General features: G+C 37.9%; 1 protein-coding gene across 6 annotated transcripts in view; it reads left to right on the top strand.

Annotated features, from left to right (window-relative positions):
* The window catches only part of LOC143215329 (membralin), a 114,038-nt gene that overhangs the window by 37,628 nt on the left and 50,173 nt on the right, over nt 1-26,237 (top strand). For all 6 annotated transcript variants that reach the window (XM_076437399.1, XM_076437398.1, XM_076437395.1 and 3 more), the window contains exon 10: nt 7,472-7,604. In XM_076437399.1, coding sequence (XP_076293514.1) covers nt 7,472-7,604 — 133 coding nt within the window. The remainder of the gene's footprint in view (nt 1-7,471; nt 7,605-26,237) is intronic.

Below are 26,237 nucleotides of genomic sequence, written 5' to 3'. Positions count from 1 at the left end.
GGGGATCTAACGTCGCAAATATCATGGTTTCGGTAACAACTTGTAGACGCATGAATCAGTTCGGAAAACGGGCCTACGCCCGAAATGATCTTAACGCCGGATAATGCACGGATAATGCACTCATTTAAATGCATACTAGCCGGACATTACCTCAGCCTTCGGGTAAGCCCCCCGGCATAGTAGCGAGAAGGCCCTGACCGAGTGTGCCACGACATTTTCCTCTTCCTCTTGACTTTTATAAAGACGTTAAAATTCCTCGAGCAACTACGACGAACGCTCGATAATCTTGCGCGCCGCTGAAATTGCACGGGGAACGTTCCAATTTATGTCGCTAGCATTTTTCCGTCACGAAAAAACCGATCAAGAGGATCCTCGTTACTTGAGAAAAATTTCTCGGTGTTTCGGGAGACGACGACGAACGTATAGCTTGGAATCCGTGGACGGAGAATTTCCCGACTTTTATGCGAAAAATATAGACAGTACCGCCGACCTTAACGGGTTACGTTCACCTGTGCAAAAAAGAATCGATATTTCAGGAATACATTTATGCGAACACACTATCCCTCGACTCTATCCGTAACCGCGCGAAACGGTCCCTCCCTCCTGAACCTGTATTAACATCTTCTATTTTACTTCCACTTTCGTACTTCATTTTTTAGGAAATTATCCTCACCTTATTCGATTTCATAAACTTATTTCAATGCATTGTCAAACTGGAAAAACGTTTTGTGCTTCAATTGAAAGAAGCAGAAGCTGTATCTTCCCTTAATAATTTTACTGAGTTTTGAATACTGTAACCAAACTCTTTAATATTTCTGATATTTTTACTACGTTGTATTTGATTCGTTCACTGTGGATTTTATGCATTTATGACAAAAATTAATAGACAATACACAAAACACTGCAAACCTCAGAACCATTTATTTAGACAACAATTTTTATAATTGAATGCTGGAGGTAAACGAGAAATTAATTATTTAGAATACTTTTCGGACAAGTTTGTTTATTCTTCGTTCGAGTACTGGTATATTTGTTGTAATCCCCAGCGTATATAAAAGAATGAAGCGGACTAAAAGAAAATTAAATGGTGCGTCGTATGTAAACGCCATTTTTCTTCCCGCCGTCTTGGAGTCAATAAATATGATCGTAAACCCGATGCATTTGCAAGAGTACAAATATCGTTGTATACACGTATACTCCTCGTTTCAGGGTGCACACACACACACGCATACGCGTAGATCACGTCACCTAAACAGTTTAAACTGAAACCGCCTCAAACGACCAGAAAATCGAATAAAGCGCAGTATTCTCGATGGATTATCGCGTGAAACACCGTTCCGTGACACAATTCTCCTAAGTGACTCGATTAATTTCAACGCAAGTCAAATAATAATGAGGAAACCATGAATGTTTATGCAGTTATAATATGTATTACCGAACGAAACGAAACGAAATAGCAGTTCTAATAAAATTTCGTGCAATTTTAGCACGAATTTATTGGAACGCTCCATCGGGAGAATACATTTCTATTGAAAATATATGAACACTCTGCACTGCAATACATCTATTATGGTGGACAATTAGTGAATAATTTAGAGAAATTAGTTTCAAAGAACTATTTAATAAATTCAGTTCCAGCCAATGAAATGAGATTTCTGCAACTACAATTATTTATTATTTACTAAACAAATTTTTTGATTTTTGGCGTTAAAAGTAAAACCATAATTACCGGATATTTTCGTTTTCTCCTTTTCTGAGTATTCACATAAGGCGCATAAATTATATAAATATTGTATAATAAATAGCAGAAATTTCTGTACCTTGTTCATTGCTGCATTGCGACACAACTCCAACGCTACGTTTAATGGAATTTACCACCATCGCGCGTCGTGGCCGCGCTCTGATTGGTCCGTGGTGTTTCATTAATAACTCCTTAACAAAGCCGAGGCGGACATTTTTTGGAAATGAGAATGCCACTTCAAATAACCTGAGGAACCGTCCCTTTCAAGGTTGAACGTCGTTTTCGGGACGTTCTCTATATCAGTATTTTACAATGATTACAATGGTACTGAAATAAAGGTTAAAGATTCGAATGAAGTACAGCCATATTACTCTTCGTCTGTGAAGTGGTCTTTGATTCCGTGTGGTGCGAACAAAATTCCTGATTACCAGCAAAAAGTGATGAATTTAGGGTGAAATGAGCTAATAGAATTCATCGGTTTGCAAGGACGTGGAAACAAATGGGCCAGATGGTAGAGGTTAAATCTTGGCTAATAGTACCCTCATCCCTTTTATATCGTTTCGTGTTTCTGCCGTACTTTTCGTATCAGCGTTCACTTTATCTTCACGGGTTAGGTAGGAACGTGGTAGCCCTGATAGTTCCGAGCAAAACAGACAACAAGCGGAGCTTGCGTTACTTATTCCGTCGACACTTTCATTCTCCAAGTTACCCATCTGTCCATGGACCAATGTAATTAACTAACCAGACTGTTCTGGCCAGTAATTCTTCACCCAGCTATTTTCACTAGGGAGGAGTGTGACAGTTTGCGTGCCGGTCGATTTGTACCATTCCCGTGTCGCGTACATTTGGGATGTAAACCGCTGGGAGGACACTCATCAGCATTCCCCCAGCGTTGGCTTCTTCTTGTTTCGTCGCACTCTGTCCGATCAAGAAACTAATTATCCGAGGTCACGCCCTCGCTCCACAAACTATTCATTCTGGTCGTCGCGAGCCACCATCGTACACTAACGTCGTCCTTCCTCTTGCTCGACGTATTGGCACCTATGCTCGTTTCCTACACTATCGGACAAAGAGATAGAGCATCTTTAAATTTTTGCTAAATATTTGGTATATAAATAAAGTGGAGTGAGGTAAGTCCGTCTACGGGGCAAGTCCTTTAATTGGTTATTTTTATTACAATATGAACGAAATTTCTCTAGCTTGTATTTATTAATGTAGTATAAGTTAGTATGAACTATTCTACATAGATGTTGCCCAAGAATAAAGGTGTTTTCCTCGCTTAAATTCAACCAATGCCAAACAGTCACGTGCGAGGTACACGTATAACTTTTGTATTTTTTAAAATTGGGTAACTATAAAACTGAACAATATGTTTAATGCAATAAAATGCATTTTGTAGCAGGCTTGTTAATAATTCTTTTCTTGCCCCGTAGCTCTTGAAACAAGGTTCGAAAGCATTTTTAAACTTTCTTTTAATATCACTGTATCCCCTTTCATATTTCAGCATAAAAGTACTTGTTTGTTTAAAAATGGATAACTATGAAACTGAACAATATAATCTAATGCAATAAGAAGCATTTTATAGTAGGCTTGTTAATCATTCTTTTCTTGCCCCGTTTTCGGGGCAAGTGCGTCCTAGTTGACACTTTGTACAATATCCTATCAAAATGATAATATTCAAGCAAAATTAGAATCCTACATAATACTAATTCATCAGTAATAAATGTGGCAAGAGTTTGATACCAAGAACATTAAGTTTTTACATACCACACTGAAAATACATCAGTTTAAAGTACAACTTTGCAAAAAATAGGACGGACTTACCCCACTCCACCTTATATATATATATATGTCGTGTACAGACACTATTTCTTCAGCAAAGGGTCAGTATCAGTAGGTGTAGTATAATGATCCAATAACAACATTGTCTTTCAGTAAAATCTCCATTGTTTCAAATTGAAGACAATTCGCTTCTGCACCTAACAAGTCAGACAGTTTGATATTGACAGGTCTACCAGTTCTGTTTAGAAACACAGTGATCTATTTTTGTTCAAAACTTCTTTGTTTCTAATGATTTCTTCATGAAACTTTTACCAACGTATTCGTGACACTTTCCTGTGTCACTTATTCGTGACACTTTTCTCTGCCAAACACGACACAATTCGACGTATATTTACTAGTTTAATCCGAACCGTCAGTTTGATAAAAAAGCTAGTTACAAACAAAATATAACTGATGTTTTGTCATTAAATTATATCTAATCCCATATTATGTTATAATTCTTGATGATCGAGTCCTTTCTCCAGAGTAACTTGAAGAATATCGTGCACATTTCTTTCCACACATTATTACTGTACATATGATATATGTATAGTCCCTTCGTGACGTAGTGTTTACACTATACAACATGTCTGCTCACCCCGGATATCTAACGGAGACTATTCAACACTTTTATTAATCACCCTACGACCTGTTTCAACTATCTCGCTTTGCACTTTCGTGACTAGGCTACGACACGCCCTAGGATACTCTTATTATTTCCGACTGGTCCCCTAGGGGGTTTCATATCGTTACAATTCATTAGGCAACGCACCAGCGAACATATGACTCGGTTTTATACCTATTCTTCTAATAGATTAGATCTGTTGACTGTAATAATGAGTTGGTCCCTGTACACATTCCAAATCACATTTTTCTGAAGTTATTTAACGTTGCCCTCGCATCAAATTAAACAAATGGCATTGTAACCTTCAGGAATATATTGCAGGAAAATAGTTTAGGCATGATTCAATGTTGCAGATAGATCATTATACAAAATAAAAATTTTCCAACTTCTTTGCAATGAACAGGAATAAAGTAAATTTTGATTTTTGTTGCAATTGTTGGAAATCATATGTAACAGTAGGTTTAACTTATTCTTATATATTTATCATGTTCTATTCCACTTACTCACTTTTGCCATAAATGCATAAAATCACTTTATTTTGCACATCTTAAAGAACCAAATTGTTCATGCGTTTCTACAAACTGATATAGAAAATTTGTATTTTGTAGAAAGATCTGTACTCATGAAATTGTCCTTAAAAAAATGAAATAAAATTTTCTAATTATTAATAATTGCAGTCTGGTAAATTTTAGATACAATTTCAAAAATGAAACATTTTCAACATTTCGGAGTGTCCTCCCCCCAACGATTCTCTTGATACTGTACTAATTGTTTCAAAGTGGACAGGACCATAATCCCGGCCAGTTCATCATCGTCCGCTTCCTAAATTCTCGTTCGCAGCTAGTTTGACGTAGAATCGTTTCAAGTGAAATAACTTGGACGATGTTTCACCCGATAAGTGAGATTTAACGTTCAACGCCTGCGGAACAATAAAAACCGCCGGCGGAATGCGCTGAATGTATCGTTTTAACAGTATAATGGCCGGTGGGACCGGTATTAAATTTACATGGGGCGAGGTCTTGCACACTGTACCACGAACTTTTAATTGTGCGGAAAGTATTCGATTAATAGGACAAGCCGGCGGGTTTGATGGCAGACGATTGCGTGTATCGATCCCCGTGAGTTGTTTCGTTATTTTTAAACCTCAAACAAAGCTTTTCCTCTCTCTCTCTCTGGCTGAACAATTTTCTGTGCCCCCATCCCCCTCCCTTTTTCTGTATTTTTTCCCCGTTCGTTAGGTGCGAATTAATAATCCCGGTTTTTTTTGCGCGCGCCGCAATGTCAAGTCGTGATAATGAGATGGTCTTGCGAAATCCCTCGGCAAAGAGATTTTCGAGCTGTTCTAATTAAGACATGCGAAATTGCGTTTTTGTGCGGGTTCGCGACGGAGATTAATATTTTTGGAGAACGGAACTTCTGTCAAACACGGTCTGTTTCTTTTATAATTAATCCGTAGATTGCGAATTTCGTGCATTCATGGAACGAGAAAAAAATTTCGTAAAATATTTGAGAATTCAATTATATTATTTGTGACTTCCTTAGAACTATTATTAAGCGAAAAACCAAATTTTTACAATGACCTTACATATTATATGTATATTTCATGTTTATTAATATTAAATTTATATAATCATTATATTCTATATTATTATATTCATATTATTATAGTTATATTATTATTCTATATTATATTTATATAGATTGTATCTATATTATTGTTCTATATTCTATATTATCATTCTTCGCATCTGCAAAATTCAGGATGTCTCCCTGACAGTCTCATGTTACGTCAACCACAGTTGCCAACTTTGGGAAATTGAATTTGAACAAAATGGTAATTAATAAAATAATTAAATAATGTAAATTTCGTGGCTATATTTTGTGGAATTGCACGTCTGTGATTATGTAACGCGTAACGACTACATCTACGGTGTTTTGTAAACAGCTGTTTCACGCTTGCTTCAAGACAGATGATTGCACGTCAGTCTAATTCGGTTTACAATTTCTATCGCATAACAGAGAATATATGCATGCAAGGCTTTAGGTGCCACACCATGTCTCTAAGCATATGTGCTTGGCTCGATGCGCGTATGTGTATATAACATACATAGCGCACGTTCGCATATGCCCATATAATATATGTGTATATACAAGATTCATAGTATTCTTGCATACATGACACGTTTATGCCAGAGTAACCTGCAAGGAACTGCACAAATTGGACGAGATTTGGAGTAACGATTTTTGTGTAAAATATGAACCTCGATATGTCTGTTGTATACGTTGATCTTGCGGAATTTATTAGTTATTTAGCAGCTACCGAAACGAAAAGAACGAAGCTGGCAAACATTGTTTAACACTTCATCGTATGCTGCCAACTCTACTGATTGGTCAGAAAATTGTCACGAATATGTTAGTAAAGGTGTCGCAAAGAAATCGTTAAAAGCAATAAAGTTTTAATGAAATATCAAAGTGACATTTCGGCCTCGAAGTTTTCACGTATACCGAGACATTACTGTAATAATGAAGTGACTTTTCTGGTTCAAAATTAATGCGATCGTTTCGAAAATTTCTTAAAAAGTTGTCCATTGTTTGTACTATGAACTGAGTTCGCAAATACCCCAACAATTCCGTGTATTTCAAGGTTACAGCAAAGTCAATATTAACAATCGACAGTATCCGGTGTCTGGAACATAGTTTGCTCTATGCACGCACTGTTTTGACGTTTGTAACGAAGTCTGTGTGCGGCATTACCGTCGTGTATAGAAACAGGAACGCGTGTAAAATTCACGCATGCAAATCTTCGGACGCGCGAGCGTAAAAGCGTGTTCTTAGAGTGATTAATCCTGCCTCATGTTCTGCGCCTACGGGATCGGTTCTCGGCGTGTATAAATTTTCGATTACGACTGAGGGAATTCATAATCCGCGAGCACCAGAAAAGACTGAAATTCTTCTATCAGATGATGAACTGAACACATATCCCAGTATTACTTCGTTCATCAGGAGTTTACAGATTTGTTCGACAAATTACAAAAAATAATGATTAATCAGTAACATCGATTCGAACCAGTGGTATAATTTTCCCCTTCTACGACGCTGTTCCCCCACGCTTCCGTCACGGCCCGGTCACGTGACTAATCCGGTACGATGGGAGAGAGGGGTAACCTTTTCCCATCGATTAGAATCGATTCTCCTGATCCAGCGACACTAATTCGAACAGTAGTATCGAATTAGCTTCTCACAAAATTAGTCTTTACTATAGCAGAATTAATTTTCTGTTACAGGAATGGAGGCGATCATGTCGGAGTTCTTCAACGACAATACGACTGCCTTCTACATCATAATGATCGTCTGGATTGCTGATCAGTATGATGCGATTTGCTGTCTCACTCCGATTTCGAAACGACATTGGCTGCGGTAAGTGATAGCTCCTAAAATAATGTTACAACAAATTTGCGAAACTGACGGATATAAGTAAATGTGAAAGTGTTTTCATCGTATGAAACATACGATAAATAACGAGAAGTAAAGAGAACACACTAAATAGCCATCAAAATTCATATATGCATAATCTAGTATCGATAAAAACAATTTCGAATGTTTTACTGCACAGTATTAGCAACAGATTGAAGAATCGTTCACACTAAATAAACAATCTTACGTGGAATATTTTACTGCATAGTATTAGCAATAGATTAAAGAATTGTTCACTAAATAAACAAACTTACGTGGAATATTTATAAGATGCAATCGAACTCAACAGTCAGGTGAGTTTAAATAAATGATCAAGAAACAACAGGATACGCAGCAGCGTTTAAACATTGATTCGCGAACGAGATCATTCGAGTTCATTCGTAAAAGTGTTCGCGATCTTTAGGCGCGCGCCGTTTCGGCCAGAATGGAGCCCAAGGATGATCGAAGGAGCATTTAATTAAAGGGGATTAAGCTGTGTAACGGATTAAGTAGCTAGTCACTTGTTCTCCCCGGTACACCGGTAGTCGCGTCTTTTCTCTTTATTCCGGCCTGCTCGTGTCCGGCTAAAACTGAAGCGATCAAAGTATCTGCCGCTGGACGAAAAGAGCCTTTGTTGGATGATGATAAAACGCCTTGCTTGCCTTGTCGGAGCAACTTTGTGAAAGGATTGACAAGATTTTTGCGTGTCGTCGTTTTTGCTGTGTGCTCGACGCGCGACACGCGGCGCAGATGAGGAGTAAAGAGGAAACGATTATCATAATTTCGAAACTGACCATTTGCAAACTTGGACAGTATCAGGACGTGGAAATTATCTTCGGCAGGAGGTGCAGGTCCTAGTTACGTTCTTTAAAAGGGGCCTTCTATTTTGAAAATTATGAGTAGATTAAGGATTCGTGCATTTACGAAGAAAATCAGCAGGTGCAATTCTATTTGGTTATTAACCGACTTCGAAAAAGGAGGAGGTGGTTACTCAATTCGATCTGTATGTGCCTTTCTTTTCTTTTTCGCTTTTTTTTTCTATGTATGTTCACCGATTACGCCGAGATGGATGGACGAATCAGGAAGAAACCTTCTGCATTTTATAGGGTATGTCTCCCGATTGGTCCTTTGAAAACAAATTTTGCATTTTTTCATTCTTTGCGGTTTTTATTGCAAATAACCAATAAGACCGAAAAACCTACGGTGTTCTGCAAATTCTGCTCGTTCCACTAAAAAGTGTGAAATAAAACAATTTTATAAAAAAAATTAAACCGACTTCGGAAAAACGCACTAAAAAGTATGAAATAATTTCCATTTAATTTATGTGAATACACACAAACTTAAATACACTACAATCTTTTCGGAGGCGGCGCAAAATTGAAAATTTTCGACACTGGAAATCACGAAAATCCTTAAATTCTTCTACATGCTTTCACATATTAATGTATCTTCTCTTCCCACCTACTGATTTCCAAGTCCACCGTATTCCGAAAAGATTGTATTCTATTTAAGTTCGTGTGTATTCACATAAATTAAATGGAAATTGTTTCATGCTTTTTAGTGCATTTTTTAAATTGTCTCTTACAATTGATGTAGCGTATTGATAGTGTCGCTCTAATAGACGAATTAGGAGATTTTTTTGGTTCCTGTTTCTCACAATCGATGTAAAAATTTTTATTCTGCATAACAAGATCACTTGTTTGTGGCAATAACACTTGTACCAGAATTAATATTTTCTTGATATTGCTTATGCTACAAAAATATTGATGGATACGTTAATGACCCAATTGCGCCACAGACTTCAGAGCATTGGAGCCCTAATGTGGAAATATTAAACAGGGGCGAACCATGATATTTATAGGCCTTGTAAAATTTTATAATCATCCCGTCTCGAGTTCTCTTTTCATAGAAATCCTGTTCGCATACAGGGGAGAGTCGTGTGCAGTGCTGAACACTAAATTTTCGACTTGTTACTTTTATTAGTTAATTGTCATCCAACTTGGGTTACAATAGTTGGGTTAAAGTAGTTTTTCTTTAACTTTATCATAGAGATTACGAATTCGCAAAAATAAAATATTTTATAGAAAAGTGTAAATGTAAAAGTGTAAACATTTTTCTAGTTGGAAAGTTCGATTATACGACAACCAAGTGACTGTCTTGTTTAAATATGGATTTGGAACTTTCCAGCAACAGTGAACTTTCTTTATTAGGTGGTGAACATTTCGGAGCTAGAAATTCCAGTCTTTGTCACGTGCGATTGCAATGGAATTTGAGCTCCTTAATGGATGCATGGTACAATTAATGACGAATACGTACCTTCTATAATTATTAGTGTTCATTGATTATCATGGAACGCTTACATCGCGAGCTCGGTATGCGCGGAGAAATCTTAATTAATCAAACACCGTGGTCTACGGCGCAATAAGCTACACGGGTTGTACTCATCTGTCTATGTGCGTTCCAAATGCTATTTGATATATCCTATCGCACAGTTCATTGTTTCATTATCGATCTATGTTTGCGCGAAGTGGGTTAGCGAGGTATTAATCTCGTTTGCGTCGCGGAAGGAAAAAAAAATTAATTAACCTCTATAGCACAGTTTACGAAGAAACTTTTCTGATCGAGGCGCTTGAAGGGTGCACGTCACAATTTACAGATACAGACTCGCACGATTTAATCCACAGAACATCTTTAACATAATAAATATAAAATTCGTATGTAATATAGTAATTCCTAGACTGAGGATGTTATGCATTTAACGATAAACATGAATAAGTAAAATATAAAACTGTGAAAAGGCATTAAAAATATATTATTCTTACTATTTGTTACGATTGACTTGGAAAATATTAATTTTGCAAGAAGAACAAGTGGGAAAATGTGAAATAATAATTACTTTTGATATATTATTTGCAGCTTTTTAAGGATGGAAATTTCGAAGACGAGTAGAATTTTGGCAGAGCTAATGTATTTTTGGTGCAAATGTTCGGTTCCTATTTTCCAGACGATTTTCGTATAATTTCTAGTTTGGTCATTGGTCGTTTCGACAGTTATAGGAGGGATGTCAAAGTCGGACAGGGATGAGTTACTCGCAATAGGAATCGAGTTTTACGCTCGATGTGGCTTACGACGGAGGAAGGGGAGCTATACTGCAATTTCCTTAGACTGACAAAGGTATAGATCGAGACATTAGGGGCATTAGGTAGCGATTAAACAAAATTGTCGCCGTTGATAGTCCTACTAGCCGGCCTGGATGTTTGAACAGTTCCAGTGACGCGCGAATGAACAGCCACAGCCAACGAAATTGCTCGCGGCTACGGGTCGATACGTTTAAAGCGGAACATTTTAAATTGCCGTGAAACTTTGACAAATAGATCGAACCACCGACGAACGTCCCGGAAATTAGCGAGAACCAGCGAAGTGATTTTCCCTTTCTACCGTGTCGTCGCGCGGATAGAAAGATATTCGCGAAAAGTATATAGAAAAGTATTTCTTCTATCAGTATGTCCCCCAGAACGGTTTCGACCCCTATTAATAGTCCAATATTAAACATTTTCGGTTGCTTTCCTTCTTTATTTAAGCCTCCAACCTCTCGGTTTACAGTAATGTTTCGATATGCAAGATATTTGTGAAATATTTTAGGAGCACAACACTTTTTTGTTTTTAATTGTTTTCTCACAAGACTTTTATCAACGCATTCGAGACATTTTTCTGGTTAACATGAGCCCAAACACGACACAGTTTGGATCATGTGTACTGGTTTAATTCGCGATATAGTGGAACCTCGATTATCCGAACCGACGATATTCTCCAATATTCAAATTATTGTACAAGTCAATAAAGATTTAATCTAGAATGTAATATTTCAGGGACGCGTGCAACGAGGAAATGGTTAAACCTGCAGTGAATAGTTTAAGATTCTTTCGTAACTTTCAGGAAATTAATAACGCTGTTACACGAACTCTAGCAGGTGTAATAGAATTATAGCTGCGCACAGTCAAAATTTAGTGCCATCGTGTCTCCAAATATAAATTAGAACCGAGAAAGTTGCGTGGATTCCAACAACCTAGGGAACTATTTGAACAATATTAATAGCGCTGAAGCGACGAAATTGGATTAAGCTATTACATTGTGTAATAGAATCTTGAATACGTTGGTGCGGCAATGAACATATTTAACCAATAATTCTAAAAACAAATTTGTACAAATTCTAAAATAGGCACCAACATAAAATTGTGCTAAAATTGTAGCAGAGAATAATTTTAAACAAATTCTAAAATAGGTACCAATGTGTTTCAAGACGATACATACAATGAACATACTTAAACAAAAATCCTGAAATTCTGGTAAATATTTAAACAAATTCTCACATGGCACCCGAAAGTTTAAGACAACAGAAATTGCAGCAACCTGTTGTGTATTGAAGAAACAAAACGACCGTACACCGGTGACCCATTTTTCACGGTCGAACCTCCAATCGTCTATCTGCTATAATAAATCCTTTTAGGACACAATGGTTGAAGGGAATTACCACTCGTCAAACAGCAGGCGACGGCCAGATGAAAGTACGAAATTATTGCATTAGAGCATTATCCGTCCTAATGTCGGTTTTTGCACGAATCCAGCTTGGAAAGGAGGAGCACACGTGTCTTTATGTGCACACTAGCCCGGATAAGTCAGCCAAGTAGAACGCCGAAGGAAGAGACAGCCCTTCCAGGCTCAAATGGGACTGAACGTGCGTTATCTACGAACTGCCGGGAATCCAGACCCACATTATGGATCGAAAGCAAAGTGCACACCCCTCGGTGACGACCTAACACCGTCGCGTATCGTGAAACTAAGATCCATCCTACTCTTTTCATTCTCCTCTCCCCCTCAAACTTGTCCTCCTTTTTTTTCGCAAAACCGTATCTTCTGCCTTTCTCATGTTTTCTTGCTTGGCCTCTCAACACCTATTCGCGGGACAGACACGTCATAATTCTGGGGAAAGCACACGATATAACTGCGAATGCGAAAAAATAACGCGGACTTCAGTGAAGGGTCTTCCATTAGGGGTGTCATTTTAAATTCCGCGTTATTTTCTATCTGTGAAGATCAGAGTCGTCATTCCTCGACACGTGGACAGTAAAATTGTACAAAAAAACAGCGTTGATTACAATTTTGTAATCAAAGTGATCCACAGTTAATTAACCTACCCGGCAAGTGGCTGTCTCAATTTATCAACGGCAAAACGACGTCGTCGCGGTCTTTTTTCTTTAAGTGGCTATTAAAAACACTGTTTTTAGAACGGCGTCGCATGATGAATTAACGTAGAGCTATAATTTCATCCTCTCGACGTGTTTGCGGAAGAAGGAAGCGATATCGAGCTCAAAGACGAGGATGTGACGTAATTTCGATAATTTGTTTAAACAGGGAATACTTCAAATATTTGTGAGCACTCGTGAACGGGTCATTCCAGTGTCGCCAGCGATGACAATTCACTCGGGCACCCGTAATACGAAACCATCCACACCCTCAGATCAATCATGCCCGCCATTTACTGTTTCTTTTAACTCGCCACGCTTCATACTTAATTCCTGCCTGTAAAAGTAAGTTCAAAATTTACCTGAAACGGTGGAACAAAGCGAAAACAGGACGAAATTGATGACGAAATAATTGAGACATTGTAATTAACGATTACACTGTAAGATTTTAGAAAATTCTTTTTGAAAAAGTTGCTTCAGTTTTCTTTAGGTTATGTTTTACCATCTGATATAATACATTTTTCACAGTTTCTTTGACGTTTCCACAATTTATAATACGAAAGAGTCTTTTCCAGAGGATAAATTAAATTAAATAATTCCTGAGGCATGAAAATAATTTTATTTCGTTGAATGTTATTGGTAGAGGCTGAGAAAGATTAATCGACTACCCTCTGTTTTTAACCACCATTATTATTATTATTATTTGTGTATTACGTGTGCCAGCGACTTATAATTTATTAATTACGTCATTTAGTAAGAGAAAAATTATTTGAATTGGTTTCTCATGAAAATAAAACGGATTATTAATATTAAATATGGATTACTTGTCGTGTCACGTAAAGTGCAGAACAATGCGAGCATGAACAATTCTGTCTTATTATGGAAAGATCAGAGCCTCGCAGTCGCGCGCAATTACGCTTGTTAATTTGAATAATAAAGGTGCCGCGGCATTAAACGTTGTCCGGGGGGATAAAGTTTATTCTTTATCGTTCGAACGGGCAACGAAAAGCGCTGTTTGACGACTCATCCTGAAATTTCCGAATATACCGGATAGCGAACGTTTAACATCTTTATAAATATTCACCGTATTAACGATCGGCTGGAATTAATATTGCTATTCACGAATAATTATTTTGTAATTTTCTCTTGCGCTGCCGGCCCCGTCCGACGGCTTTATATTATGCGTGTATGTACTTGTCTTTCGCGTACGTAGCGGTAGCGCAACGAACAGGCAAAACAAATAATTCTAGAGGACCGTACGAATATAAATTTTACATAATTACGAGTGAGCGTATATTTCATTTCACTCGGCCGGAATATATTTCATTCTTGCCGCTCGCTCTACGCCACTTCCTTGTTATTTTTAATTGCCAAGACGTATCTCTTAATCATCCCTCTTGCTTGCTTTCTGCTCGCGCCGGAATGCGCACTCGCGGTTATTAAAACAGCCACGATAATCAAAAATCAGAAAATATTAAATCAATAAAATATTTTTCAGTTAAATGAACACAATTCTTATTCTTTACGCGAGATATATGCAACGTCGCTGTCATTCCTGCGATTGTTCACGGTTTGTACAACTGCATAAACTATTTTTATTCCGCTAAAATATAGTATCAAGTACTATCTTCCGTAATAGTGCAAAAATACTGACACTATACTGCAATCAGTTAGGCAAACATCATGTTAAGCTCACGTGTGCGCGAGGAGTGTCCAAGTTCAATTTTCTCGAGAAGGAAGTCGTAAAGAAAAAAAAATAGTTATTCTATATTTTAGTCTAATTTATTAAGGCATCCGTGTCTAGTATTATCCATGCGACGTATTATCGAAATTGAATTCGGTCTTCCTTGATCGTCAAAACATCAGACGGCGCGAGTGGAAACGATTTGCAGCGGCGAGATGAAGCACTTATTTCATCTCTGTTTGAGGAATCGAGCGATGAATCGATATTATGCGGGCAAAAAACACAGCTGGAAGCGTTTCAATGGATCACTTTTCTAATTGTTTTCGACAACGAGAACGCGCGCAAACACAGATGTAGCAGCCTCTCCGCCGCGGGTTACGCAGTAGCAGCAGCAGCAGCAGCCTGCGAACAGAGCGACCCTTTTAAATCGTTGAACAAATGGATGAAACTCTTACCACTGGGTTGAGGTTTTAACGGGCCGAGCCTGTGAAACCAATTGCTTGATTGCGTTTATCCGCCGCCCTTTAAAAGAAATAGAATCGTATTGCAGATTACTTTTTATGACGACCGGCTAACGTTATCACGTGTTCAACCATCCGACGGGACGGTTTACGCGCCACTAAATTGAACGTCCGGTTCGTATCGGACGTTAATTATTTCTACGTTGCTTGACGAACGTATCATCAACTTCAACGGGATCATCCGATCGAACGTTACCCACGGAGACAATCGCTTTATTCCTACTTCATTCTACCGTTTAATCAATTGTGCTGCACAAACCAGATTCGATGATTTGCAGTCTAGAAGTTCGATGCATGATTTTGGCAGTGAAACTTGTTTGGTGTTCATTATTTTTTTGTGAAAACTTTTATGGAAATAATCCTGACATTTTCCTGATTAAAATGATACCAAACACGGTACAGTTCGGGTCATATTTACTCGTTTAATCCACGATACTTCAGAACCTCGATTATCCGAACTGGATAGTGGCCAATGAGTCAGAACGGTGCTAGATAAAATCTTTATTTGTACAATGAATCGTTTCAATCAATCGATTGAATTGTTCACTTTGAGAATTCGGATAATGGAGATTCTACTGAATCGTTGATTAAACAAACAAATATACGCTCCGAATGATGTAGTGTTTGGGTATCATTTTAATTAGAAAAATGTGACGAATACGTTGATAAAGATTTCATGAAATAATGCTTCTCCTTTAAATAATAAAGTGCTTATTATTATGCATGCTTTCTAGAATCGATTTCTTGTAGATTGGACTACTGCATGGGAATGTAGAATTTATTATCAGATGTAATAGTCGTCGAAATAAGCACTAGGACTAAATCGTCGATTCTACACGACTGAATGAACGAATTAATTTGCTCGCAACTGTGATCACTGTATTTAATTATTAATGCTTTCGCTACCGGCGCAGCACACACGTGACGATTCATGTTCTCGTGAAGAAAATAACATTAACTTAATGAATGCTGTGATATTAAGTCGCGCAATGTTCATCTTGATATTCAGAGAACCTACGACTTTCTTTGTTACACTTCTGTTACGGTTCATGAAGGAGTTACGTTTGCATTTAATGAAATGTTGTGACCAGGAACAAGAGAAACTATTAAGAAAGCAGATATTGGTAGAAAGGATTTTTTGATCTTTTGCGAAAAAGGTGAAAAGGAAACTTTCGTGGAAGCGACACTGGTGAAACGACAAAGTATGATAATACGAATAATTATAATGTTTCTGGCGAATGTGTCATAAATTGGATAATCGAGAAATAAAATAAATGTAATAATAAACTCAGATATTTTGTACAGAAGTAAAATTAAACAGCTTCAATGTTTATATAAAATCAGTGACGACACGAGTGATTATTTGAGAAAATTATTTACGCACACAATTATATTTCGCATTTGTTTTCCATACTTTGGGGTTTTAAATTGTATCGAAGTTAACTAAAACAGGTCATGCTGTTGCCCGCACGTTAAATTGTAGTCGCTACAATAATAATGTAATTTACTTTAATCAACGTAGTAACCACGACAATGACACGATTTAGTAACTACGGTGGTAAATCCGAAACTATAAACTGTTCCCTGTTACAACCAACTTTATTTACTATAACATGTCTCTCTTAGTTTCTATTTTTACTTTGTGAACGTCACGGTAGTTGCTGGAGATAGGCCTACAGCATGAAGTTACTTACTTATCTTAGCATAATTATTGGTTGCTTTAATAAATAGATAGAAGCATTATGCAATAGGGAACAGTACACTGATAAACATTTTTTTTGTAAAAAAGTGTGATTAGCGTAAACTTCGAGGCGAACATTCAGCAGAAAATGAAGATTATGTTCTTCTTCTTCTTCTTCTTCTTCTTCTTCTTCTTATTATTATTATTATATTTATGATAAACGGACCGGAATCCTTTGACACAAATGTTTACAATGGAATAACAAAAAGAATTAACGTAATTTAACTAAGAGTGGACATGTACAAAACTGGTATGGTATTATCAGATAATCGTGCGTAAAATTTTCTTTTGAATGTGTGTAACGACCCATTAAAAAAACCAATGCTATTATATAGTGTGTTAGAGTTTGCAATAATGCGATTTATAGGATTTATTAATCCATATGTGGATTTGGATTTAAGTATTTGAAATCCTGCTCTAGATTTTAAAACACGTTCAGGTACACAGAAATTGATTTGCATAAGGAGAGAGAGAGAGAGAGAAGGCAATCAATATCATTATTAATCAAATTAAAAATAAAGCTCTGGTCGGAAACCATTCTTCGAGCATACAATGTTTCCAGGTTACCTGTGTTTAATATTGTAGAGTAATCATAATCAAAGATTGAAATAGGACTATTTATCAAAACCTGAGAAACCTTATTATCTTGGAATTAATATAAATATGCGTATATAAATATGCAGATCTAGCATTAGCAAGTAGCACAAAAAATTTAATCAAAAATGAAAAGATGAAAAATCGAAATTTTCTACGTCGATTGTAAGAAACAGAATTTGAATAAAAATTTGCTCTTAATAATATTGATAAGCCGAATATAACATAACAAATCCCCTTAAATTTTCTGTATTTTATTTATTATTACCATAAATGCATAAAATCAGGGAAATCGGGGAACAGTCCTCGATAGTCTTCGGTTCGGACACGAGCGGAAAATTGGCCGCGATATAGAAGAGTCCGCATTGCCAGAAGGCAAGCAGGTATTGAAAGTTGGCAATGATTGCCACCTCTGATACTAGTTCTACGCGAAGTTAGGTGTTTTCGAATATTGTCTCCTGCTCTTTTTATGCGCCGGAAATGCAGTCTGGAGGCAGCGGGACCCGTATGTATGTTCTCTTTCATTCCTTCATTCTCGATTTTCGCAAGCGAAAAAGCTTCCTATCTGAATGGGAATCGAGCAGCTCTCGCAGACCTCTCGAAAATTTTGAAACTTGCAGCATCCTCTTAATTGTCATACCTTCGGTTACTTGCACTTGCACTGCATAATTGCTCCTATGGAGTCTCGTACGTAGACTGCAAATATTTATACGGAATAAAAATTGTTTGCATCAGTTCCAAGAAACAAGAGCCAAATATTACGTTGCTCAAAAAGTTCATTCCTTTTTTGACTAATACGTTCTAATATAAGCAGAAAGTGACGCGTTCAATGTGCCACATCGAAATTAAGAAATTCTATGAATCTTTTCAATGCATAAAATCTGCAATCCATTTATATGACCTCGACCCACTTAAGATCAACTTACAGCAAATATTGCAACTTCAATGTAGTCTAGCTAATTGAGACACTTGAAGACGGAACTGCATGGTTACTACCGGCGTCAGATCTGCTTAATTGCCGCCAAACATCGGATGTACTAATGATCCGCAGGTAATCGGTTACCCGGTTGGAGGACACATCACTACTGTCTCTCGTATGTTGCGTAAAACGTGTATAATTATACAGACATAATGATCCTTCTTAGGTCGAACGAAATAGTGCCAGGTAAGCGTAGGTAATCACTAGACTGCGGATTTTATGCATTTACGTATTTAAATTGTATTAATAACACATATTTGCGTATTCTTCATGAACAATTTCTGCTTCGATGGTTATTCTACATTTCTGAATCACGTTTTCAAGTAGAATTATTTACTATCTGGTCGTAGCATAAGCCAACCTGTACAAATGCATTGTTCGTCCAAAACCGGCTGAAAAAGGTAGTACGACGATGCGAAACCTCCGTGCACAGACACGATCGCAAGACCTTTATGATAAAGATGGAAGCAATTTCAGCAGTATGAAGATCAAAAGAATTTGAGGATATAAAGACATTGTTCACAAATAAGATTACCAAAGAGAGAAATAGACTCCTATTTAATTAATAAGCCAACCTGTACAAATGCATAGTTCGTTCAAAATCGGCTGAGAAAGGTAGTACGACGATGCCAAACCTCCGTGCACAGACACGATCGCAAGACCTTTATGACAAAGATGGAAGCAATTTCAGCAGTATGAAGATCAAAAGAATTTGAGGATATCAAGACATTGTTCACAAATAAGATTACCAAAGAGAGGAATAATAAACTCCTATTTAATTAATAAGCCAACCTGTACAAATGCATTGCTCGTTCAAAATCGGCTGAAAAAGGGAGTACGATGATGCCAAACCTCCTTGAACAGACATGATCGCAAGGCAATGATCTCTGCCGGGGTCAGGGCGCCATGGTGTTGGCACTGTTGAACATCAGTCTTCCACTTCTGTCCGGACCCTGTGAAAGACCATCGTCCGTCCGATATCACCTACCGAACCGAATTTCAATCGGAACTCCGGAACGGCAGTGCAGTGCTCTCGGTGCCGCGTCATTTCCGTCCCATTCTACTCATTCCGTATTTACATTTCGACGGGAACGAATTAACGTGGCGAAAGGGATCGTTCTCTCGCAGGAGACTGTGTCCATCGGCCTCGTTCCGTGTTCCGTACGTTGGCATTAGCGTTGGCGTCGACGCTCGCCACGCCATATACACGGAGCAGCACGCCATACGCTCGGAGCAGTACGTCGCGCCACGCGCGACACGACGCCGGCTCGCAAGTGGCGCGTCGAGTGCTTACAATCAGCTGGGCTTGTCCGCAAATAACACCGGAGGATGATTATGATTGAATAAGGCCCGTAATTGAGGCTATTGAGCAATTATATAAATAATAAGCACATCACGGACACCGATGTACCGGCACACTGCCACGCGGGGACCCATAAACGCATACCACGAGTGCGGCTGGACTGCCTGGGGTGTTATTTCAGCATGATGGGCGGAGGGGGTGCGGGAGAGCTTCCATAGGGTGGTCTCTCTTCTCTCTTTGTCTCTCCTGCTCTGTACAGGACGATTCAGCTAAGTGTGCCACCTAAATTCCTTGTACAGCACTGCTCACTTAAATTTACACGACCCCTTTCCGCTCTTGCGGAATCACCTAGTGCCTCGAGCTCAACGGTGTCTTATCTCGGTAGACAAGGACAGAGAATGAAACTACAGTACAAGAGAGAAGGAGGCAGACGTACTTCAAAGATACGCCGCGAACCTGAAAGGTAATCGCTACACAGCGGTATTTATCCAAAATAAAAATTTTCTACCCGAATTGCAACAAGCTGGAGTGAAATAGAAATTTATGTTTAACAGTTTCGTTGACATATGTACTTCAATATAGAGAAGTTGACTAAAAAAATTTCTCAGAAAAACATATTTATAATTTTAATATATCTAAAAGAACAAAAAGTAGGAGTATGACATTTTGACTCACCCGGTATATAATATTTTTGAATTGATCTAACATTTTTACTGCTTCAAATTACAATAAATCTATAAAACCCGATGTCTAATAAAAATTTTTTCGTGTACCAAATAGGTGACAAGTAATTTTGTCGGCACACTCAGTTGAACCACCCTGTACATCTCTCTCTCTCTCTCTCTAGCCGGGTCGCTGTCGAACGGGAGCGGCGGCGAGTTGGGTGGAAAATTACAGTGCAAACATAACCTATACCTATATACCGCGAGCCCTCGCCACCTCGCGTTCCTGCGCGCCGTTAGGTGGAGCCGATGATCTCGAATAGCCTTCGTTTCATCCCCTTTCCTACACCCCCCGTCGTCTTTTTTCAACTACCGCTTCCTCTGGCCGCGTTCCCTTCACCCCCTCCGACGAGGATGTCTGGAAAATCATGAGCATCCTGAAATTACGTTATAGACCGGGTAAATTGATAGACAGAAAATGTCCTGCTGGCTTCCGGGTCAAGCCGCTTGAGGGTTGAACGATGAAGTCCGGTCCGCTCCACGACTGTTTGCATGTTCGTCAGCCGGGGTTCTGTCTTGTCCATTAACACCGCGTGGCTGTTGGCGTATTTTAGGTGACCTCGATTCTCGTGTTCGTAGAAAGAGAAATTCATTTTGTATGGTTATTGGAATACGGGCGTGTCTCTTGATGCATGCAAACATTTCGGGACCGAAGTGTTACTTATATCGTGTACAACCACTATTCTTTACGCAATTCGCTTATTCTATCGCTTGATTCCTATTACTCTCCTTCCTCTTTTATAAAAATTTTCTAAGTAATTTCACAAATAATTAGTACACCTTCTTTTTACACCTGTCACCCTGTATCATTCTCTTTCAGTGCCCCCTATTATTTTAAGTAATAGTACTTTTTAACCCAATTTGAGGGTTTCATGAAATACAATATTTTTCATTTTCCTCATCATTTAAGATCTGGACACATAATATAGATTTTTTTGTGAAATGTTTTTAATCTTTCAAAAAATCCACTTCGCCAATAGGTTCAACAGTTCGAAAAGTGGATGCCTTTTTATCTTGATGAAATGTTGCAGTTTCGAAAATTTATTATTAGGATTAAATTTATTCTTTAATAGGATATATCTTCCAACTCGTTGTCTTAATTGGAAATAGGATAATACAATGATTTCCGACCGGTTCGCTGGAAAACTCTGAGCACCATGAAATTTCGTTCCTGCGGTTTAGAATGGTTTCCGGTGTGTGGTATTGATAAATAATGATAATTATTCACGCTGCTGGTATGCGAATTGCGTGTGGTCACGGCCGGTGTTAACACCGCTCGCTGTTTTCAAACCTCTCACGCACGTTTACCTCGAATTTTGTGTCCAAACACGCCACTTTCACCTTATTGGTTTGTATTGCACAATACCATGCGAGCATATTGAATTTCGTTTGAATATCTTTAACCGTTTCGCGCCCGTTGCGAATGTGAATGTTTATGCGAGTTCACAGTTTGTACTTACAGAAATGATCAATTATTTTCGGACACTAATAAGTGGCAGAAAAATGCTCGCCAGCAATGTACAATCAAAAATAAACAAATTAGTTACTATTATTACACAGTAATACAAATACTAAAAGATTTCATATAATCAAAGTAATTTATTGAGTGAAATGAAAATCGAAAGATTAACTTTATTCTCGACAAAATAATTAGCGAATTTAATACATTTGACGTTTCACCATTGTCGTCAATTTGACAGAGGGGAAGGGGGTTGAACGCTCGGAATATCTGGGTGGGCGTCAGGTAAGCTCATCCAGCTCGAATTTTTCCAGGTACACCGACATCGGTTTCATATCCAGGGCTATCGATCTTCGTAGCGGGGTAAGACGTAAATCCATACGTCGGTAGGTAAAAGGAACCCCCTGCGGAGGGCGTTTTGGCACCCTGTCGCGTGAACAAAAGCGTTGACCGATCGTATATAGACGGAATGCGAAAGGGCGATTCGTGGAAAATGAAGTCAGCTCTTCGTTCCGGCAGAGCGTCGGAGCCAGGAGCACCGTATACGGCTGGCGCCTGTCTGACGGCCGTTCGCCTCCATGCATCCCGTATCACCCCCCTGCTATTCGAGATACCCGAGACGAACGCGACACCCTGATTAAAACGCCAATTCCGTGTGCATCGAGCTCCAAGTTTCGCTATTTCCTTTGGAAATCCGCCTCCGCGGGACGTACACACATCGGGGGCTGATAGAAAGTAATTATAGCTTCTTGCCGACAGCGCCACGCTCTTGGCCGAACAACAGCCGTCTAACTAACACTCGCCGGCATCGATTTAACCCCTTTAAGTTGCCTTACAATTGCTGTCTCGACGGACCACGGTTAACCCCTTTTTGTTTCTTCGCGGCTTCAATGCACGGTGTCATATCTCGCCGATCTATGCGGACAAAACTATTCTAACCCTTATGTAGCCAACAAAAATGTATAGATTTTTTTAAACCTTTTCGTATTTAACATTTTGCACAAATTCTCATTTTAAGACTATAAATTAACACCAAACCTATAGAGCGCTAAAAGCGATTAAAATGTTTTTGCTTACAAAAATAACAAGACTATTTATTTCGATCTGTGCAACTTTTACAACAATATGTGCTTGGATAAAGAAATTTGTCGAATCAATTTCGATGCAAGCAACTTCGTAATTTCAATAATTGTGAAATGAAAAATATAAAACAGGTCATTTGACCAGCAGTAGTAGGTTTAGTGTTAATATATTAGCGAGCAAAAAATGGACATTCAGAGAGATTTTCTAATATTTTTAGAGGAACATTAACAAGTTGTTGAAACAAGTGATAGAAGGGTCAAGAAATTAAAAGTTATATTAATTTATACAATTAAAAGTATATTTGTCATTAATTCGACATTACCAATATCATATTTTATAATTATATTATATGATATTATTAATGCGTGACATATCTTCAGGTTCGCGTTGTTTTATTTTCCTTATTATGTAAAAGACATAAAAATCATGGTATTTATGATCATATTTACAATTTTATAGCACGTGAAAAATAATTCCATTTTCGTCTTATTACAACCTGATATAATTTAAAACTTCGCTAAATTTTGAGCTCGGTAAAGTAAGGAGCAGCCGACATAAGGTAAATGAGAGGACACCGTTACAGTTGGAAAAAATTGGTGTGCTTATTTGTTGAGAAAGCCAAGAATTAAAATCCAATTAAAGTTTATTTGTGTCATGTTTTGAATAATTCAAGACCGGAGGGACGAAATTATGCAAAAATATTCGATATCGTTGTGTTCCGCCGAAACGAAACCATAGGTACGTTATTTGCCACCCGAGACGCGTGATTAATCGTAAACAGTGAACGGAAAATTAGTCCCCGCTAAATAATTAGCCAACATAATTAATTTTCTTCACCACCGAGTGCACAGTTTGGAATACTAAACAGAAACTGTCGGTTCGGTTCCCGAAAACTGCTTCTTCCAAACGTAACAAGAGTAATCACCTTCGTTTTGCCAGAATCTCATTAAATTTATAATCGAGAATCGAATATAATACATCTAATGATTCTATAATTACGAAAAATTGAAAATTTTTCTCCAAATATGTATTTGTTCTTAAAATATAGGTTTGATAGAATTATGAAAATATTCACACAAGTTTAATCCTCTTTTCGCAATATTAAAACTTCTTTTGATTGCCATTGCAGTTTAAAAATAATCGAAGTTTAGTGTTGCACATTAAACGACTGTTCTCCCCATTTTTATAATTGTTGCATCCGGGTTTACTGTTCATTAGTAATTTTAATTATACTGTAATATAATTCGTATCATTGTTAAATCTCATTTTAATGGTAGATCTTATAAATCAGCAATTTAATTGGTATTCATTAATGATATGTACAGTTCAAATTATTTGTTACAAATGGAGGGTTCTGCATGTGGCTTCACTTTGTGCATCTATCCATTAATCATGCAATATTAGTATTTCTTTTTTATATTATCGTGAATGTTCGTTACATTCGCCAACGTAGTATTCCAAAGTATTACCAGACCAATTTGACAATTTGTTTTCGATCATTGTTCTCACTATAAAAGACACTAAAGCATCAGGTCACGTCTGGTATTCTACATTTTTATAGTTTAAAAATTCATTCGATGTTAATATAACAAATAAAAAAATTTGGATGGTATTGAAAATATTGAATATAATGCTTCCATAAATGAAATAAATGTAAAAAATAACTAGACTGTGTGCGGATCTTTATGCATTTATGGCTCCCAAAAATTTGCAAAAAATGCCAGAATATAAAATTCCACAGAATTTAATCAGATTTTTTATTATTCCAGATCTATAAAGGCTACTATCACTGAAAATAAGATTCTACATGATTCCACTTTTTTAAAGTTTGCCTACAAAAATTTAGAATTGCATAGACATCCGCAGTGTAATAATAAATACTGAAATTGCTGATAGAATTGATGTAATTTGATTCAGTACTTCTTTACGAATTAAAGTGAATTAAAATAATCCACGAAGATTCACGAAAGATGAGGTCACAATTTCCTGTAAGATATAATAAAGAACAGAAAGAATGAACAAAGAAAGAGTCGTTTGGATATGTGCTAATAAGAACTAATCACATTTCGATACAACGATACTTCGAAACGATAAGGTCCCTGCTCACTGGTGAGTCACAATTGTATTTCGGCCAGTGCCCGAACCGCAGACCGAAGGAACATCAATCTTCCTGGGCTGTTTCGGCACTTAGTAAGCTGTCTGCAACATCCACCATAATAAATCGTCCACGTTACATACGTGTATCTTTGTCGTTAGCTTCGACTCTAGTAAGATACTTTTCATTAGACACTCTTTCGTTTGGTCAGAATGCATTTGTGAGAATGCACGCATCCACGAAATTTCAGCGACATTAAACAAATAAATATCGTCGTCTTAGGAAGCGTGCTAAGCGTGGTTTCCACGGAGGAATGTCCGATCCCGGTTGTCGCTGAGATACGCTTATAAAATGAACGGGTAATGAGAATTAACGAGGATGATAGCAATCTGCGCGCCATGATATTTTCTTTGCGTTATCGAGCCAGCGCCGCTCGCGGGAAGACCTCCGGAATGAATACAGATTCGCAGTGTTTTAACTCCGGATAAGGATCGAAAACGAGAAAGTATGCTCGCATTATCGCCCTGAAAAATGCCGAAAAACAACAAAACTAACGCGAAAGTGTTTCATCAGAGAAACTTTACAATTCTGACCATAATCGTACAGGGTAAACGTTTTTAAATTACCTCCCTTCGTTTTTAAACGTTTACCGATATATTCGCGACCAGATATAGATCAATTGATTTTCAATCTTACGAGTTCAATAGGTTGAAAATAATATACTTCTGGCTTCTTGTATTGTTTTTACCGTTTTGTGTTTCTCGAATCCATTGTTGCAAATGTGACGTTTTTTGAACGAGCTAATAATTGTTGCACATTTCTGGTTTCCCGGCAGACGCTTTCGGGAAGTATCCCGTCCCAGAGACTGCTATTCGACACGGTAATTTTATCATCCTTGAAAGTTCGTGCCTGTGACCGGCCCTCTCGGAATTCTGAAGCACCCTCGACAGCACCTGTACTTTAAAGTACCTTTCGTCACTTTTCTGAAAACCTTTAACCGCTCTTGACTGTCTCCTGAAGCGAGTTTCAATACCGTCCGACGAAGAAAAACGTAAAACAAGGGGATCCATCGCGCTTCGCCACGGTTTTTCGTCGTGAGCGCCAACGATCGAGGAACGTTAATCTTGAAACATTAATACCGTTGGACGGCGGTGATGTGTAAATGTCATTTGT

This window comes from Lasioglossum baleicum, chromosome 13 (genome assembly GCF_051020765.1).
Source record: "Lasioglossum baleicum chromosome 13, iyLasBale1, whole genome shotgun sequence".
Classification (NCBI taxonomy): Eukaryota; Metazoa; Arthropoda; class Insecta; order Hymenoptera; family Halictidae; genus Lasioglossum; species Lasioglossum baleicum.
This window is presented reverse-complemented; position numbering and strand designations above follow the sequence as displayed.